This window comes from Xenopus laevis, chromosome 1L, assembly GCF_017654675.1.
Source record: "Xenopus laevis strain J_2021 chromosome 1L, Xenopus_laevis_v10.1, whole genome shotgun sequence".
Classification (NCBI taxonomy): domain Eukaryota; kingdom Metazoa; phylum Chordata; class Amphibia; order Anura; family Pipidae; genus Xenopus; species Xenopus laevis.
The window spans coordinates 164,539,879-164,559,603 of NC_054371.1; the positions used below are offsets into that span (position 1 = coordinate 164,539,879).

The 19,725-nt window shown below is 39.5% G+C and overlaps 1 protein-coding gene across 1 annotated transcript in view; it reads left to right on the forward strand.

Annotated features, from left to right (window-relative positions):
- The first annotated feature begins 2,751 nt into the window (after positions 1-2,751).
- cabp1.L (calcium binding protein 1 L homeolog) overlaps positions 2,752-19,725 on the forward strand; it is a 29,683-nt gene continuing 12,709 nt past the window's right edge. Inside the window, exon 1 of the mRNA XM_018261586.2 lies at positions 2,752-3,857. Within this exon, the coding sequence (XP_018117075.1) occupies positions 3,105-3,857 (753 nt within the window). The 5' untranslated portion in view covers positions 2,752-3,104. The remainder of the gene's footprint in view (positions 3,858-19,725) is intronic.

Consider the following 19,725-nt stretch of genomic DNA (forward strand, 5'->3'; position numbering starts at 1 on the left):
TCACAGGGCCCCCCTCCTGGCAGTACCCGGGGCCCCTCCTGAACTCCTGCCTGCCTCCACAAAAGTGAGCAAAAGACATAACGCCTGGAAGACGCGCCACTAACTTTCTTTCTGGGCAGCCTCAAAGAATGCACCGTGCTCACAAAAGACATGACATGCATGAGCAGAAGACTTTCTTTTCTGGGGCAGCTGGGGGAGCAGGTCTGGCCTGGCAGGGGGCCCACCATTTTTTTTCCTGGTGTCCTGCCGGCCCAGTCCGACCCTGCAGGCCTCAGTTGGGTTGGGGGGGGGGGGTTGTTGGCACACTCTTGCCTTGGGTGCAAAAAATAACTTGGCTGGCTCTGCTTTGTGTACTACTCAGGGATACTACTGGGTCTGAGGCAGGAACCCCAGTATCGTTTTCCCCATACACTTACCAACAAAGTGTGAACTGGGATGGGGATGAGAGTGAAAATGTGCTCTCTACATTAATAGAGTAATGTGTAATAAAAAGAGATAGCTGCTGTCTTTGACATGAAGAACAGTGTAAGAAATAACATTTATTGCATTAAAAAACAACATAGTTATATCATCAAGCTCTAACCTGGGTGAATTGATAATGTTAATTGAACATTCAAATATTTCTATTTTCATAAAAAGTTTCCTACATACAAATATTTTCATATTATATGTTCATATTACATAAATAGGAACAGACCTGTATGAATTAGGGACAGGGAGGAAGTATAAGCCAGGAGAAGGCACAAAGTAAAAAGTGACCAGTGGAGTTTTGGCTGACAGCAACATGCTGATGTCAAAAGCTAAATATTTCCTGGTGTCAAAAGCTAAATAAATGCATGTACAAAGCACTTCTGGCTATACAACTACTAGATGCTACAAAACCATTGTTTGGGTCTCCAGATGTTGCAGAACTACAACTCACTGCTTGATTAAATGCTGATTAAATGCTGACAAAAGGCTCTGAAACAGTGGAAATGTATCCGATCTCTTTGTCTAAATGCTGCGCACCAAGTTGCTTTCCAAGATAACCAGGAAATCAAGATTATATATTTACTTGGTCGTACTTGGTCGGGCAGTTTACCATGTGAACATAATTCCCACCCTCTGCCACTGACCTGGAAATGTGGTACAGTAAGGCTGCTAAAGCTAGTTATCTGTCTCATACACATTCCAAGGCTTGTTTTCTACAGACAGATTCTTTCTTTGGTGCAATGGGAGGAGATTTGCATTGCAGGGCTGGAGACTGGAGTGGGAAACCATAACCTCTATCATGTCACCTGCCATAGTCTTTCCACCATAGCAAATAAACATTGTAAGAACTACCAATATTCTTTCAGTTTAACCCTTCCTGTCCATATTTGTTGTAGTTGTACTTGCTATGTTGTATACTTTGAAGCTTCTGCCCAAGGACAGAACTGATTTTTTATTAATTTATTACACTATTGTGGAATAATACATTGTATTACCCCACAATAGTGTAATGAATGAATAAAAAATGTCCGGGCCTGGTATAGAACCCAGTGCATAGAGGCTTGAGGTGCCCAGTAGAGTATGTTATATATTATTGACAAAATGTATGAAAGGCAACACTTACGGGAGAAGAGGAGATTCACTGCAGGGACAGCCAAGCACAGGGGTGCTTCGCCAATGAGGCGAGTTGAGGCTGTAGCCTCAGGCGGCAGCGCCCCACTAGGTACCAGGGGCAGCAAAAATGCTGCTCCTGGTACTTTAAGGGCAAATTTCCGGGGGAGGGGGGGCAGCAGCAACTGCTGCTGCCTCAGGCGGCGGAGGGGCCAGGATCGCCCCTGGCCAAGCAGTGACTACTGAACTATAAATAACTAAAACTGCTATGGCAGGAACATGGATTTGTAATGCAGCAATTAATACCAAAGCAAAGGTATGATATATCTTAGTGCAGGCTTAGCTGAGCTGGTGAAACTGAAAAGAACTGAAAGACTTTATTGACCTATACCAAAAAGGTTAAACAGAGGTGCAAGGATGTAAAAATGTGTGCCCCACCCCCAAACCAGTCACTGTATATTGAGCTGTCATTGGACAAAACAGTACTAAATGCCTAAAGGCCTAAATGATTATAAGGTCATTACACAGCAAAAAGTGGCCCACCTGGGACTTAGTATCCTCAAATTATATCGTAAAACCTACAGAGGGTATTTTATTTTCAATACTCATAGAAGATTAATAAAGGTTTAAGCAAATTAAAGTCAACAGAGAGACATGCAGACTTATATATACTCGAAGATTAATGCACACTCATATTGATGTGCCCACACACAGTAACTATTATGTAGATTTAAGGCAGTACAGAGTGACACACACTGACACACAGGCTGACATAGATCTATATATACTTAAGTACATGAAGACTGACGTGCACAAACAAACACACATACACAGTGATCCATGCATGCTGTGGGGGTTATACATTTGGTTGTCAGCCACACACAAAGACCCACAAACACAGGTACATTTACGTTATATATACACACAGACATCTAGAGTAATCTGACCTGAAATATGGAGGCTGGAGTCAGGGGTAAGAAAGAGGCTAGACCAGCAAGATGTCTAGTTAGTCTTTATTTTCAGTTAACCAGTTCAGCAGGAAACAAGGGCTGGGGATATAACTAGATCTCTTGCAGAGCTGTGACACTTTTCTCACTGTGGCTGCAGGATTCATGCATTTAGGGACGGTCACACAGTCTGTTTGTCTTCCTCTCTGCAGATCACTGATCAGCTGGACTACATGTTTTTCCCACCCCTTGCTCCTTCCAAACAATGGAGAGAGATCAGTGCTGTCGTCCTTTTAATAAAGCAAATGAACACCCAAGCACTATGCCAATGCCTTTTTCCGGCCCTGAGGTTAAATTGTTCAACACAATCTCCTCCTCAGCTACACATCTCTTTCTCTCCACTCCATCCGTACTCTTCTCCTCCCTCCCCAGCAGTCCCCTCCCTCCCATTCAAGTTGAGCACTGGAGCTGTCACACGCTCTGTGGTGCTGATCTGAGGTGGCCAGTAGGAGATGCCTGCACTTGTCGTGCCTGGACTATGAGAAGCAGGCATTAGGACATCCTCAAATCAGGAGTATGAGCCAGCCCAGCAGCTCTCTTCTCCAAGCAGGGGATGTTCGTAGATCCCACCATGGACACCAGCTGCCCCACGAGCCTGATCCGAGCTTTAGGAGGCCTCTGTGTTATCCCATGGACAGAGGGATGGGTGTGAGTAGGATGCGTGTATCCCCCCACCAACCTGAGTGCTCCCCACTACCAGGAATACCAGGAAGATCTACTCAGGGAGATGGTGGGAGGAAATCTAGGCATCCTGCTTATGCCCATTATCATCCTAACCCCACCAGCCATCACCAGCATATTTCCAGTCATCACCATTACCCTTCCAATAGTCAGCATACCAGTAGCCCTTTCTATGGTCACCCCAGTCACATACAGCATCACCCTAATTTTCAAAGTCACTACCCACATCCTCCTACTCATCATCATCATGCCAATGAAATCCCAATAATCCCTGTCCATGAAGCTTGCTCAAGATCATTAAATTCTAGCCCCAGGCAACAAAACCCTAGCTCCAGGCATCCAGCTCACCATACCAGAGAGTACCCAGTAAGTCCAAGGGAGCAAACTCCAAGTCCTAAGCAACTTCCACCCAGCCCAAAGGAGCAACCAGAATGTGTTGATGAACAGAAACTAAAGAGGAAAGAAAGTGTTAAGAGTTCAGATGGAGTATCTAATCAGCCACCCAAGCCCAGCAACAGTGACCCAGAGGCGGAAACAGAACCACTGTTTGTGGAGTTGCACCCTATTCTCAGCTCTGTGTTTGGTCAGGTGAGAAACATAGATTTCATGTTGTTACTGAACTAAATATATCATCCATTCATAACAGGAGGCTATGATAGTTTGGAATTGTACTTCAGTGGCTGTAGGTCTACAGCCACTGTGTGACTCCCTCAACTCATTTTTTTTATATGCTGTAGTTTTACATTAAGTTCAGCCTATGCTCAAGTCCATTCACCTCTACTACCTGTATTTTCTGTGATTGCACAGTTAGTAAATGATAGTATGGAATTATTTTAGAGATTTTGTTTTGTTTATGTTAGGAATAAATATTTTTTAATTTATAGAATTACAAGCAAAGGCCCAGATTATCAAGTTAAAAAAGCCTTCCTAACAGCTAGAATTTGGGTATAGTAATTTGGACAGTATAATAATAGTGGACAAAATCTGTGTATTTAAGCAATCAGTTTGTTGATCGCTATCACGCACACAGTGTGGATACTGGAGTATGCAATGTATACCTCATCTGATTCCAGGATCTGAGCACTTGTAGGCAAACAAGCAAACACTGCAGCACTGCATAACATGGAGAGCACCTTGCTTTCTGCATACAATGTTACAGCATTTGTGTGTTAGATATATATATCAATTGATAGATAGATAGATAGATAGATAGATAGATAGCCTTTATCTTTGCTGAAGAACTAATAAATAACAAGATGCCTGTTAAATTGAATCATAGAATGGGTTCAAATTTGGATCTGTCAATACTAATTCAGAGATGGTAGACTAATGGTAAAGGAAACAGATGCTTTAGTGTATACAGTTTATGTGTTACTTTATAAATAAAAGCAACGCTTCTGTTGGAGATGCTGATTAACAACATAGACCAGATACAATGTAGGCTCCAGACACCCTTAATTACAACTTTATAAGGTTTGCACCATCAGTTTTTTGATAGGTTATTCACTTATTATTGTTGTCAAATTAATCAATTATTATAGAACATAATATACAGTACATTAGAAAATACACAAACATATCATCTATATTGCAATAATATAAATGTGATATATATGATTATGTATGTTTATTTATTATATATACACATAAATTGTGTTCTTATCCTTATGTCAAGTAAATGAAGCTGTTCTAATATTAAGTTTTTTATGCCAGTGCTATGATTCAAGCAATACAATGCTTCAGCTATGACATATGCATGTATTAGACTTAATAATGTTCCATGCAGATCTATTAGGATATAATTCATAAATGTCTAACCTGCAGAGGTCCAACTCCCAGCATCAGTGGTCACCCATATTCTGTTTGAGGGGTCACTTGATATAGATGAGTCATAGCTGGACAACTGCAGGTGGCATACTGCAGATACGAGGTCACCCTGGAGTCCCAAGACCTGTAAGGAGCGATGAGACTTCAGCATATAGGATAGTTAACATCAAAGTCTCCTGTTACTATTCAGCATTGTGTTTGCTTCGCTGAAAATGACTGCTAGTGTATAAAATTGGTAAAGGTTATCTAATGTCACCTTGAAGCTTTGTAACCTGTCACAGGACTCCCTGATGACCTTTGATGTCCTGATGTGCTTTATCTCATCTAGGAAGCACAAGCTTTACAATGAGCATTTTGTGTGTTTTTTATTATCTGTGTATTATATATTGAGGCATGCAAAAACTATAGTTGTAAGCTATATACAGGTATGGGAGTTGTTATCCAGAATGCTCGGGACCTGGGGTTTTCCAGATAATGGATCTTTCTGTAATTTGGATCTCCATACCTTGTCTGCTAGAAAATCATTTAAACATTAAATAAATCCAAATAGGCTGTTTTGCCAATAAGGATTAATTATATCTTAGTCTGGATCAAATACAAGGTACAGTTTTATTATTACAGAGAAAAAGGATAAAATGGAGTCTATGGGAGACAACCTTTCCGTAATTCAGAGCTTTCTAGATAATGGGTTTCGGATCCCATACTAGTAATGTAAAAAATGTCTAATCCTATATAAAGAAGCTGTAGTCCTCAGCTATTCACATAAGAACACAAATGGACACAAAAAATTGTTCCTACATTAAAACTCTTTCAGTCACCACTAAAGCATTTACACTTACCAATAAACTCATACAGTATACTAATCTAATGCATATTCTTCAAGGCTGGATACATTATGGCAGATCTGCCCGTAACCCTTAAATACCAACAGATAAAAAAGCAGATCAATACAGGCCAGGGCTACTCGTTCAGCATTTGCTAAAACTTGAAACTGAGCACATATATACACATATATATATCGGCAATTAAAAAAATTATGATCAGACTCTTTATGATTCTAAGCAGGTTCCAACTGGAAGTGCCCCAGGCACATTGGCAGATATTGGTGAGTTTTGTTAAAACCTAAAAAAAATTAACAGACTTAATTTGCCCTTATAGTATGTACTCATCTTAACACATTTCATAGTCTAAGCACAAGCTGTACTGTGCCTTTCTACCAAAGATATGCAGGTACCGTAGCGGCAGCTCAGCATCTTTTATTATCTTGCCAGTTTCTCAGCTGGATATAATTTCACAATGGAGCTATCTGAAAATATCTGTCCTGTCATATGACAAGATAATGGGAGCTGCTTCTCAATCTAATATCCATGATTACAGTGAGCCGGCTGCACAGCGTAACCTCTGCTCCTCATTAATAGGCACAATTTTATTTGCGTTCTAAACCAGGAAAATCAACTGGGAAGACTATTGCCACACGCACGTTTTAAAGTTACTGAAAATGCATGGGATGAGATAGGAAAAATAATACAAATGAACTGCACAGTATTGCTTTAGTAAACAATGAACCCCCTCTCTAGCCCAAGAGTCAAGCTTGCCTAGGTTTTGTTTAGATTACTCCTTGGTTCTGGCCTAGAAAGCCCTGCCAACAACTTTTGAGTTAAAGTTTTGGACTCTGCTTGTCCGAGCACTCTGTATTATAAACAACACTTTAGTTGTTGGCCCTTGTAGGCTATGTCATTATACAACATTATAAAGTGTAATTTTTACATAATTCCTGCCACAGCACTGTTTAATACTCTTTGTTTAGGTCCCACATGCATTTCTGTTGTTTTGGTGCAAGTTATTACAGGAATCATTATTGATATAAAAATACAATGCTCAATTATACATCTCTCATTATTGGACATTATGTTATTACATGTGACAGTGCCCATGATCAAGCTTAGATTGATGTGATGGTTGTTTGTGGGAAACGTGAATTAGTGCAAGGTTTGTGGGAGAGTGGAATGTCTAACCAGGCTGATACATGGGTGCAAAAATGCTCATATTTTCCACAGGATTTGTTAAGTTATGAAATAGCCCTTAGGCAGGCAGCAGAGACAGAAGAACTAAAATATGTATTTGTACTTTTGTGACAGGAATCTTGTGTAGCCATAGGTGTTATCTTCATGTTGCACTACACAGAATTGTTTTACCCTTTCACCCTAACTCACAATTTCCTCTATTTTCGCCAGAGATCCTAGTGATCATACCTTTCATTGCAACTGTTCTATTGCTCTGCAAATCTTTCCTATCACCATTTCCAAGGAACTAGCATTATAGATTGTAGCCTATATATTTATGTTTATCTGGTGCCAAACATGCATGTCATTTTGATGTGAGTGCATTAGGTTAAGCTTAATAGCATCAAGGAACCCTATACTGGCAATTTCTGTCCTCATTCTCTTGTGTGTCTAATTGTTTGAAAATAACTATTTATATGTCCCCTCCTTTAAACAAAACATATATTGCAAGATATCTAAACTGGTAAATTCAATCAAAATCATTTAGACGTCCCAACAGAGATCACCTAGCTTAAAGGGAATGTAACAGCTATGTATGCCTGGGAATTGTTGTTAACGGAAACGGCTACCCAAATCCCATGGGAGTGACTGGATTTCTGTGTAGGCGTGCTCTTCTGCCTATAATAGCAACCTTTGGCTTTGGACCTGGCCCTCAGCTACTGGTGCTGCCAGGACTTAAAACACATGAATCCAGTAATCCCACATACCAAATGTATACTCTGGGATACAGCCGGTAAGGAAGGAGCTGGACGTAGTCAGACAGGCTGGGTCAGAACCAGATAACAGGAGCAGAATCGTGAGACAAACTCAAGGTCAGGAACAAGTCAGGGTCAAAACTAGATGTCACAATGGGACAGGAACAAGTTGCAGGAATCAAGGAACAAGCAAACAAGATTCAGAACATTAAAGGAAAACTATACCCCCAAAATGAATACTTAAGCAACAGATAGTTTATATCATATTAATTGGCATATTAAAGAATTTTACCAAACTGGAATATATATTTAAGTAAATATTGCCCTTTTATATCTCTTGCCTTGAACCCCCATTTCGTGATGGTCTGTCTGCTGTCTTTAGAGATCACCTGACGAGAAATACTACAACTCTAACTGTAACAGGAAGAAGTGTGGAAGCAAAAGACACAACTTTGTTATTATTATGAAAATGGTTTATTTACATGAAGCAGGATTTTACATATGAGCTGTTTTATGCAATATCTTTTTATAGAGACCTACATTGTTTGGGGGGGTATAGTTTTCCTTTAATGAACATATAATGGACTGTGAGAACATGGGGTTTTATAGCCAGCCTAATGGAAAACACTTTTTACCTGTGTCCAGATTAACAACAGATGGAACAAGCCATGCCTACTTGGAAATGCAAGCATACCAACAGCAGTGAACCTGAACCTAGGCTGTCTGTCTGTCTAGCACAGGAGCAGGAACAGGAGATTGTATAACACTCCACAGCTCACCAGTTCAAGCCCTGGCAGGATTTTACACAAGGAGTTAAACTCATTAGGCACCTCTGAGTGATTATAATAGCTAACCTGATACCCTGGGCTGGTGTTACTGTTAGCTAAATACTGCACCAACCGAATACCAGGGTTGCCCTGGCAAAGGCATAGGCAGTAGAGTGAAAAAGCAGGCTTTTTGTTTAAACTTTGGCTCTTCACTTTGAAACTGTGCATGCGCACCTAGCACAAGGAAAGAAATAGCATGGTGCTTTGCAGTAGTTCCCCAGGTCAGTTCTCTTTTGAGCTAACAGGTGCACAAGCCCAAGTAAGCAGAGATAATCACTGTGGGGGGGGGTTCAGGTCTGGACTGGGAATAAAAATATGGCAGGGGTCCCCAACCTTTTTTGGCCCGGGGACCAAAAAAGAGCCGGGAGGGGGGTCGGCGTCCAATTTGGGTGCACCGCGTTAATTGTTCTGCGGCCCAGTTCAGGACTGTCCGCAGCCCGACGGTTGGGGACCCCTGGTCTATGGCATCTTTCAGTAGCCCCTCTGGCATTTGCCAGAACCCTGAGATTGCCAGTCCAGGCCTGGGTGGTCTCTAACATTTGGCACTCCCCTAATGACTTTCCTTCTACTTTAAATACTTAGCCAGCCTTTGAGGGGTCATTTACTTAGACAATGGACACCAAGGAGCGCCAATTAGAGCTCATTTAGAGATCACTTTTGTCCAGTGTCTGGCTGCACACTGCACCTAGTACCAGATAAAAAGTTCATAAGGTGCAAAGCACAGCAAAACAGCTTGGCCTTACCATCTGTCATAGTAAATAACCCCCTTGGTTGTTGTACATACCTTGAACAAGAAGTGATTATGTGGGGGCTGCATTTGTTTTGGAGCTTATTATTGAGTTATGCGGTGGTGTATCTAGTAGTAGCTTTTACCCCACAGAAAAATAATTTCAGGCTCCTGCAAACCTTTTCAAAGATCATATATTTTAACCCATATATACTAAAATTTAATGCCAGTTTGCCCATTCTTATTGAACCCTATACAACTATTATATTTTTGCCTTCTGGATATACTGTAGTATGGCATGGAGTGGAAGGCTTACTATTTGTAAGATCCCCACCTCCACCCTAATGCTTTGTTACATTATAAACATTGCAATCCAAGGGCTTGGGAGGATTTCAATTATCCAGAATTTCCCAGATGCACTGATTTATATTTTTTAGTATCAGAGATATTAAGCTGTTATGGCCAGTTTGTCATCCTGATTGACAGTTCGTGCAGTGTACAATCCCAAATGATGTTATTATAAAGGACACAAGCAAGGGAGGAGGACAGGGATGAGGAAAGCAAGGAATTAGGGTTTGCTGTGTTATATACACAGTGTTTGTTGCCTTAAGTGTTGTGTAGCATCTGTCCATCATCTGCAATGTACTAGGTAGAATATTTTTTCCTGTCAATGTATGCACAAATAATCTCTCGGTTTTTACTGCAAGAGTTTTTTATTTCTAAATGGGGATGAAAGTCTGCTAAAATTGGCTTTAGCCATTTTTCTGTAACACTTCTGTAAAGTTCTGTATATTTCCATCTGAGATGTCAAGCTTTGGTAGTTGTAAATGGCAAATCCCAACATAAGCAGCAAGCTGCTGTCATTCCCAACAGCTGGAGGTACAAGAGTATAGCACCCCTGCTGTTAATCACTTTGATACATATATCTTCATTGAATTCTGGGATTATGTCTTGTGACCTGCTTCTACACATCAACCAGATCACTTGCTTTCTAAAGAAGTGAAATATAAAAACAAGCTGGATGTGACTTCATATGTCACGCTAAGATGTTCCTAGGGGATTGGTACAAGTAGCTGACATTCCATTTGTTCACATTAATGCCTGTAAGGTTAGTAGTGACAGGAACAACTATACCAGGTCCCGCTGGACGATGCAGCCCTATCATCACCATTATTAATAAATGCTAGCCCAGTGTCTATAGGTGAACTTTTTTACTTTATTATTCTTTATTTATATTGTGCATTTGGTTCAGAGAAGTCCTCTGTGTAAAGAAACCCCCCTTCCCCTAGCTGCAGCATGTTAGGCTTTTAGAAAAGCAGCAACTCATTATACACTTGGGCTTGTCAGTGAACTGTTTATTTATTTTGATTGCTCTTTTGTTGAATGGGGAGTAGAATGTCACTTACTTGTATCTTACATTCCTGCCTATTGTTTTAATTATGAAATATGTATGTGTAGGCCTATTCATTGCACTAAAATAGGGATATGCTGCCCCTTTACAAATGTGGCTAGGACATCAAGAAGGTTTATTGAACAGGATACAGCAAACCTGGGAGATATTTCTGTATATTCTGCTTAGAGCATGGGAGTGTTAAACTGTGACACTTATTCTCAATGAGGAAGACTGATATCAGATTTGGGGCTTATTCTCAGCCTGTATTTTTCCCCAGGCTGAGAATCAGACCCATGCGGCATTAGCCATAGGTGTGATGGGTAACATGCTGCTTACACACACTAATAAAATTTCTTGAATCCACCATCAAAGCTGCTCAACATCACTTGCTATTTTAGGGTCTCTGCCTACATAAGCTAATGTGTTTTTTAAGTTTTTGGGAAAGGAACTCAAAGTATGACAAACAGCAATTCAGCAAGGAATTACATGTTTGGTTCTTCATCCACAGCTTAAGAATCCCTGGTATAATCACTCAATAAATACAATTCTGAGATCTTTTATTTCTCCATCCATGGTTCCACCATTTCTCTGAACACCTCATCTCACTGAGCATTACCTCAAAACATTCTTCAGGTTAAGTGTCTTGACAGAATGAAGCCTGGGCTGAGTTCATGTCTCACCTTCCTAAGGCAACAGGTACAATGTTTTGTGTGTCTGCAACTAAAAGCCAGAGTCATATTTATCAAAGGTAAACAGCAGATTTGCCACAAAATTCTTCAAAAGAGAACCCCCAAATCCTGTGTATAGACCTGACTGTGAAGTATGCATTGATTGCACCTGTAAAATGTGAAGCCCTGTAGTACAGAACGACATGGCTACAGTTTCTGTCAGATACTTGTTTACTCTGGTTGCAGTGAGACCATTTGGAATTTGTAGTATTTCTGTACATTAGTTTGTTACATGCCATCTTAAACTAATGTTGCCTGCTCAGTAAACCAGGTATATTTATTTAACTGAATACAAAAATCCATGAACTTCATGAACGTATGTTCTGCAGGTTGCTAAATTTTCAGTACTTCTGTACACTCTCTCAGCTAATTTCTGTAATAAAGTGGCATATGGGGAATTTTCATTTTCTTGGACTGAAAATGTACATGATGTAATACAGGTATGGGATCCGTTATCCAGAAACCCGTTATCCAGCATTTTTCGTTATCCAAATTATGGAAAGGCTGTCTCCTATAGACTCCATTTTATCCAAATAATCCAATTTTTAGTAGACTTAAGGTATGAAGATCCAAATTACGAAAAGATCCATTATCCAGAAATCCCCAGGTCCCAAACATTCTGGATAACAGGTCTAATACCTGTATAATAAACTGAGACACATTTTATACACATATCCTATTTTTGTAAATAGTCCCCTTAGTGTGCTGGTATTCAACACTATATTGTACACAGCACCACACACGCGAGTTCTAATTATAGTTTGGCTCCCCAGGATCCACCCTACCCCTTCTGGTTCCAAGGCTGTATAGAAGGAAGGTCATTCCTCCCCACAGTGCAGTTATTATTAACCTGTATTTATATTTATGTATGTATATATGTATATGTATAATGTTATGTATATAGCGCTACTTATGTACAGCTGAACAATAAATAATTTAACTAATTAAACTAACAGGGGTTATTACAAGAATACATTCAAATAAACAGGACAGTTAAGGTCTTAAATAGAGACAAAAGGAAGGAGATTCCTGCCCCCTAGAGCTTACAGTCTAACTGCCTGGTTTGGTAAAAAGCTACTCACATATTTAAATAGCATCTACATATTCTGCAGGCCTTACAGAGAGTATCCTCCATATACATTGTGATGTTCCTGACCAGTGAAGCACATATTCGTTTTTTAAAAGCTTCAGTTATAAAAATGAGTGTTGGTAGCTATTCCAAGTATTAAAGCCTTTTGGTGGCCTACAGCCAGCACTAGACATCAAACACTTGAGCAATACTGTGTAACAATTAGAGGTGACAAGCGACTTTGCAAAACAAACTGTTGTACAGTTAAGGGACCTGTTATCCAGAATGCATGCGACCTGGGATATGCTGGATAAGGGGTCTTTCTGTAATTTGGATCACCATACTTTGTCTACTTAAAAATAATTTCAAAGCTGAATAAACCCAGTAAGATCGTTTTGCTTGCAATAAGAATTAATTATATCTAAGATGGGTTTAAGTACTAGGTACTGATTTATTATTACAAATAAAAAGGAAATTATTATAATGGAGTCTATGGAAGATGGCCTTCCAGTAATTCAGAGCTTTCTGGATAACGGGCTTCCGAATAATGAATCTTATGCCTGTATATTTTTGAACATGTATGTACAACTGATGTTTCAGTCTCCCTTTGGGGCCTTTCTCTTTCATACACATTTGCAAACCCTATATATATATATATATATATATATATATATATATATATATATATATATATATAGTACCCTTTTCCCATAGGTCAGGGGTGTTCAAAAGGTAGTTTGGGATCTACCAGTAGACCTTTAGCTGGTGATCAGTAGAGCTCAAGACACTGTCAACAAACAGCTTATCTAAATCATCCTCCTATTCCATGCTTTTCATTCAGATATTTATTATGTTAAGATTACATAAGAAATAGTTGTTTGTTAAATATAGCAATATACATTTTCTCATAAATCCATACTTAAGTAATATTTTCAACGGAACAGAATCCTAACAAAGCTTTTATGGATGTAGCTCATGATGGGAAATCATGACTAAAAGTAGACCTTGCATTAGTAAAGTATGTGCACTCCTGCCATAGGTGATAGTGACATCATAAGGCGCTATTAACCCATACCAATTATCATATAGAATTAATATCAATATGTCATAAAATTACATGATTTTATATCACATAATTTACATAATAAAAATGTATGTAATGTTATGACATATTGATATTAATTGTAAATGATAATTGGTAAGGGTTAATAGCACCTTATGATTTCACCATCACTTGATGGGAGAAGGGTATAAAATGTTATACATGCATGTTCATATGATATAACATTGTTTTGCTTAGTCTTTTGGTTGCTGGTCTTTTTTTTTTAGTAAGTAACGTTTTTTACTGTGCACCCAGGCAGTTTGAAGGGAACTGGGTTCTGTTTATGTGTTCAATATATATATTTAATATATGTATATATATGTATGTGTGTAATATATATTTTTTTAACAATGGGTTAAATTGTCATAGAGTATGGTTCACTGTGAAGCTATTGAAGGGTTAAGTCTCAACATAACAGGGCACTGAGGAATCCTGTCTAAGGGCTATGATACACAGAACTAACCTAAGCATTTTGCTCACCCAGATTTGATTTCTGACTCACTGGGAATAAAACACAAAAAAGTGCCTCTTTGTAGACTTTCACAATAATATCTGCAGCCCTGCTGGTGGGAGACCTATGGTGGTAGGAGTGGTGCTTGGGTAATTGAGCAGACAATTGCATGGGCAGCTATATGTGCACCACAGTCCTTAAATTGGTTTATAGGCACCTGCTGGCCATAGGGCAGTGTATCATACAGTGACCCTGGTTGCCGTTAGGGACTAATTTCTGCTAAACTGTGCAGAACATCTCTATCACTCTGAGAGCCTTGTGGCTCAGTTTTGATATTCACACTCCAGTAGTGGGAGTCTGGCTATAGACAGATTTATGATAGAGGTGTGAATAGCTACCCAGCGATTATCTAGGGAGATGACAGCCACCTCTAGTAATCCCTCCTCCTAACTGCCTGACACATTTAAATGGAGAGTGTAAATGTTTTCCTAAATACTGCTCGAATAATAATGGTCCCACAAAGAATCCTTTTGCTAACTCCAGTGCTCTTAGAAAAGACTACAATAGTGTCCCACCTATATAAGCCAACATAGCAATACTATTGTACAAAACTGTGCCTCTGTTTTGTAACACAGTACAAATAATTTCTGTAATCCCATCAGCTCATCATGCATTCTGCATTTTTCATCTGCCAACTCATTAATCCTTACCTACAGAGCACAAATTAAACAAATTGTGTTCCAGTGATCCACACCACAGCAGCTAAACCCTTCATTGTCAAAAATCCACAGAGTGTCTGTTACTGTGATTTGCCTCTTAATTTCTGTGTACAGAATAGTTATAAGTGTGTTAAAGGGGTTGTTCACCTTCCAAACACTTTTTTTTCCAATTCAGCTGTTTTCAGTTCACCATAAATAAAGACTTTTGTCCAATTACTTTCCATATTTTATTTTTTACCATTATTCCAGTATGGAAGTTTAAAGTTAATCCAGGTGCAGATATGGAACTGTTACAATTTGCTACATCAGTTGATACATTTCTCAGCAGGATCTGGGGAATATGAGCAATTATTGTATCAATTCTAACAGTTGCCGTTAATACAACTCAGGGATTCTGCTCAGCAGGGCAAAAGATAAGAAAAATTAAAATTTACTCTTCAATATTAGAAAAACAGTCACAAATAGAAAACAGAAAGTAAAATAAAAAAGTCTTTCTTTCTGGTGAACTATCTGAAAACAACTGAACCTTCGCCATCTTATTTTCTGAAGCAGCTCTATAAACTGTTCTAAATTGATACATTAGTCGATATATTTCTTATCTTTGTCCCTGCTGAGCAGAATCCATGGGTTTCATTACAGACAGCTGTTAGAATTGATACAACAGTTGCTAATATCACACAGATGTTGCTGAGAAATGTATCAAGTAGCAAATTGTAACAGTTCAGAATCTGCACCTGGATTGCTGAGCTGCCAGACTGAAACACCAGAAAAATTAACATTAAACTTTAAACTTAAATTTTGGGAAAAAAAATGAAAAAAAAAATGAAAAATTGAAAGTAACTGAAAAAAAACTTTATTTTTAAAATCTGAAGTGAATTAAAAAAGTGTTTGGAAGGTGAACAACCCCTTTACATAGTGAACGTTTTATGTTTTCTTGCTGAAAACCTTTTAAAGGGACAGTTAGACATACAGTCAATCCAGCCTTTATAAATTACATTTCTGGCTAACCCACTGTATTAGTGCCTTCTGCAAACACTAATACAGTACTTACAATACCCGACCCAAAGTCATTAATGAACAAATTGGATAAAATTGGCTCCAATACAGTGGGTCCCCACTAAGAACACCTGTAGGTATGCTGTAAACGTGTAGTTTTAGTGTGATACAGGTGTATGCTGCATACTATGTTTTTTCTGGGACCTAGTGTTCAGTGGACAACTCCCAGAATCTGTACCATTACCTTTAGTCCTTGCCACTCTGAGGGGCACAGCCAGATAGTTGTAGGAAAAGATCACACAATGAATTTTCAGTTGAAAAATTTGGCACAATGACCAGGACCACAGAAGAAACTTCTTTATTAATCCCAGGCAGTTTATCATCTGGTAATATCAGTAGTAATTCACATAAATGGCATATGAAGTATAACAGAGGACAGCTTCTGGATCATGAGTAAGCAATTAAACTCATGCTTGAAAACACAATCCTTCCTGAAGGCAATGCATTACCTTCTTGTGATTCTGTCCCCAGTATAGAAGATCTTCATGGTCGTATCTTGCTCCACGCAACCTATCTGGTCCTGACTATGAAAATTTTCATTTATCAAGGTCATGGTATATCCGTATAAATAATTCTAAAACAATTGGACTTGCTGAGTTATTATTGAAGATGTTTCACTACTCACTCGTTTTTCAAGTTGAACTGAAGAAGCTGCTCAGATGAGTAGAGAAATGTCTTCAATGATTACTTAGCAAGTACAGTTTTTTTAGAATTACTTATACTAGATATACCTGGTCCCGAGTTTACCCACTCATGTCTCAACACCAGCGGGGATCTAAACCCTCTAAACTTCTCGTTGGAGCAAAGGGCTGCTCAGCTAACTTTCTCCTGATCCTACCTTTTGCTCCTAGACCCCTCGACCTAGCACTGCCGGCGCCTTAATTTATAGACTCGCCCCCACCTCGCCCCTTTTGTGACGTTGGGGCTGGGTAGGCACAGGTCTATCAATAGAGGGGGGAACGGTGGGCCAGGCCGGCTGTGGGTTGGGAGGGTTATGGTCGGTGCGGGTCGAGAATTTCTCAACCCACACACCACTACTGGAGAGGTGAGATACCAGGACCTTGGGTGCATGGGTGCTCTATCTTTTATACTTTTCAACACTGCCACCTACTGGGCAAACACCGGATTGCTATTGCATCACCTTTACCATAGAAAAGGAAATAATCACCCAGGGCTCACTGAGAACCACCTTAGGCATCCAAACTATAGGGGAAACTGCCTCAGTAAAAATACAGCTAACTCTCAGGCTCTCTACACTATCATTTGTTCTTCATTTTAAATCCTATCAGGTTGTTGTTGTCACTGATCCCTTCACAGAAAATTCAGAGTGGCTCATTTACAAAAATATGAGCTCAGCTGTATACTTGCAATTGCCAATTTTCTTATTATTAGTACTGTTCAAAACTAGTTGTTGATTGGTTGCTATTAGCAACTGCACTTGTGCAATTTAGCCATATGACTGTCACATGAAATCTAAACAGAAGACAAACATGGCATACCTTTCATTATATGTATATTTAAAAGTGGCAGTAGCGTAACTAGAGGGGGGCGGGCCCTGGTGCGCCTCCTGCTCCCCCGGTAGTTCTGCCACTGAAAAGTGGACAATTCAGGCCACTCCCCTGATCTTTTCTATTCACTCCCAGTAATGCACCCAATTTGAGGAATATGGGCCTCTGACAAAAATGAAAGACCTATGCCCCACTTTAGGTGCAATTTCATACATCAAGATCACTCACCTATTATTGTAGGAAGCTTATGTTGAAACTAAAATTGCACCTCTTTTGCAGGAGACTAATAACATCCAAATGCTTTCCCACTGGCATACATTGTGTAAAATATAACTTCTGCTTTGTATTCATCAACTCGTCCAAAGTTTCCTTTGAAAGCCACTGTGCACTTTCTAGAGGAGACACAGCATTAATAAAACTCATGCAAATATGTTCTGTTCATATGTTCGCTATACTTTTGATAGAAAGGTTGTTTACAATCTGAAAGGAGAAACAAGTAATTAGATGTGTGTGCATAAAAGCAAAATTCTGTGGGATGGGAGAGATGTAGGAAAAATATTCTGGGAAATGTAGAGGAATGTGTAGGAAAAACATGCAGAGGTAAGAGACTGAGGCTTATAGAGGAATATACACTGAAGTAATAGAAGTGCTACTATTTCACCAGCCTAATCAATAAAATACCAGCCTGGTGGCAACCCTATCAGCGGCATAGCAATAAAGGAAGCAGACCCTGTGTAGCAGTGGGGGGCAGGTTACTCTATACAGGGGTCTGCAAGAGGGAATGGCAGGTGACCCACTATTTCTGCCTGCTAAAATACCAGCCGAGGACAGACCATACAAATTTACAATCAATGTACTTGCTGGAAAACATGTAATATCCTCTTGTTCCACTCCAATTCCTGTTTAAACTTACGTTCTCTGTCCTGATTCTGCTAAATCTGACTCTACAAACCGCCTCTTTGCATTATCAGCTCGCCCCATCGTATCTCTGACCTGTCCTTTTGTGTCATCATGCCATTCCTTGGCTGGCCCACGATGGTATTTAACTTTAGGAAACGCAGCAGCCCTAGTCATAGGAGGCAGTTATGGAAACCTTTTGGTAACCTGCATGATCAACTGGATCTGAACTGGAGATAACAGACCTAATTTACTATAAAAAAAGGCAGAATACAAAAAGCACACCTGTGGCTAATCTGTATCCTCTGGCCCTAGCCTAAGTGTACCATACCTCCCAACTGTCCCGTTATTTGGGGGACCTGGATTGTTATTAAAATGTTCAGACTTTCTCTTTGATCTCCTGCACTGACACCAGAAAAAAATACAACGTTTCTAAAACTTAATTTAAAAGAGGCTTTTTGGCAGCGAGCCCAGAATACTCAGCGCCTGCACTTAGATACATTGTTAATAATTTAAGATAAACAAAGATACAATTGTAACTAGTTAAGATAAGCAGGTCTTTTGGGGGAACTGAGACTTACAGCTTAAAGGGCAATTCACCTTCATTAGCAAAACTGTAATAACACATAGAACCTGACCCTAAAACCCAGGCCCGGATTTGTGGCAAGGCAACAAAGACCTGGGCCTAGGGTGGCAATATTTTAGGGGCGGCATGGCGCCCAGCCAAGTTCTTATTTTTGTAGAAAGCACTGGGGATTTTGCTCTGCTAGTGTCCGGGTAGACATTTAGCTGCAGTGTCGGACTGGGTTGCCTGGGGCCCACCAGGAAACCTCATCTCAAGGGCCCACCCTCCCCCTGCCAGATACAAAATCACCTTCAAATAAATATCAATATAAAGAATATTTTTTTAAAAAAGAACTGGAATGGGCGCAACAATATTAAATAAAATTAAAATATGAGTCATTGCCCTTATAAGTGAATTTGCCATTACCTGGCAGGAAATTCCACAGCTTCTCCATCCTTTTCCTTTGTTCTCTTCTATGTGAGAAAAAGATATCTATAAAGTCCTCTAATCTATTCGTAAACAGTGATCATGTCCCCATACAAGTGCCACTTCTCTAGGAAAAACACGCCCAATTTTGTTATAAAATTTGTTAATTAGTTAACCAATGAAACTTAATTTTAAAGGGGCTGTTCACCCTAAAATTAACTTTTAGTATGATGCAGAGAGTGATATTTTAAGACAATGTGCAATTGGTTTTCAGTTTTTATTATTTCTGTTTTTTTTTAATTATTTAGCATCTTGTTCAATTCTCCAGTTTGGAATTTCAGCCCCAATCTGGTTGCTAGGGTCTAAATTACCACAGCAATCAGGCAGTGGTTTGCGTGAAAAG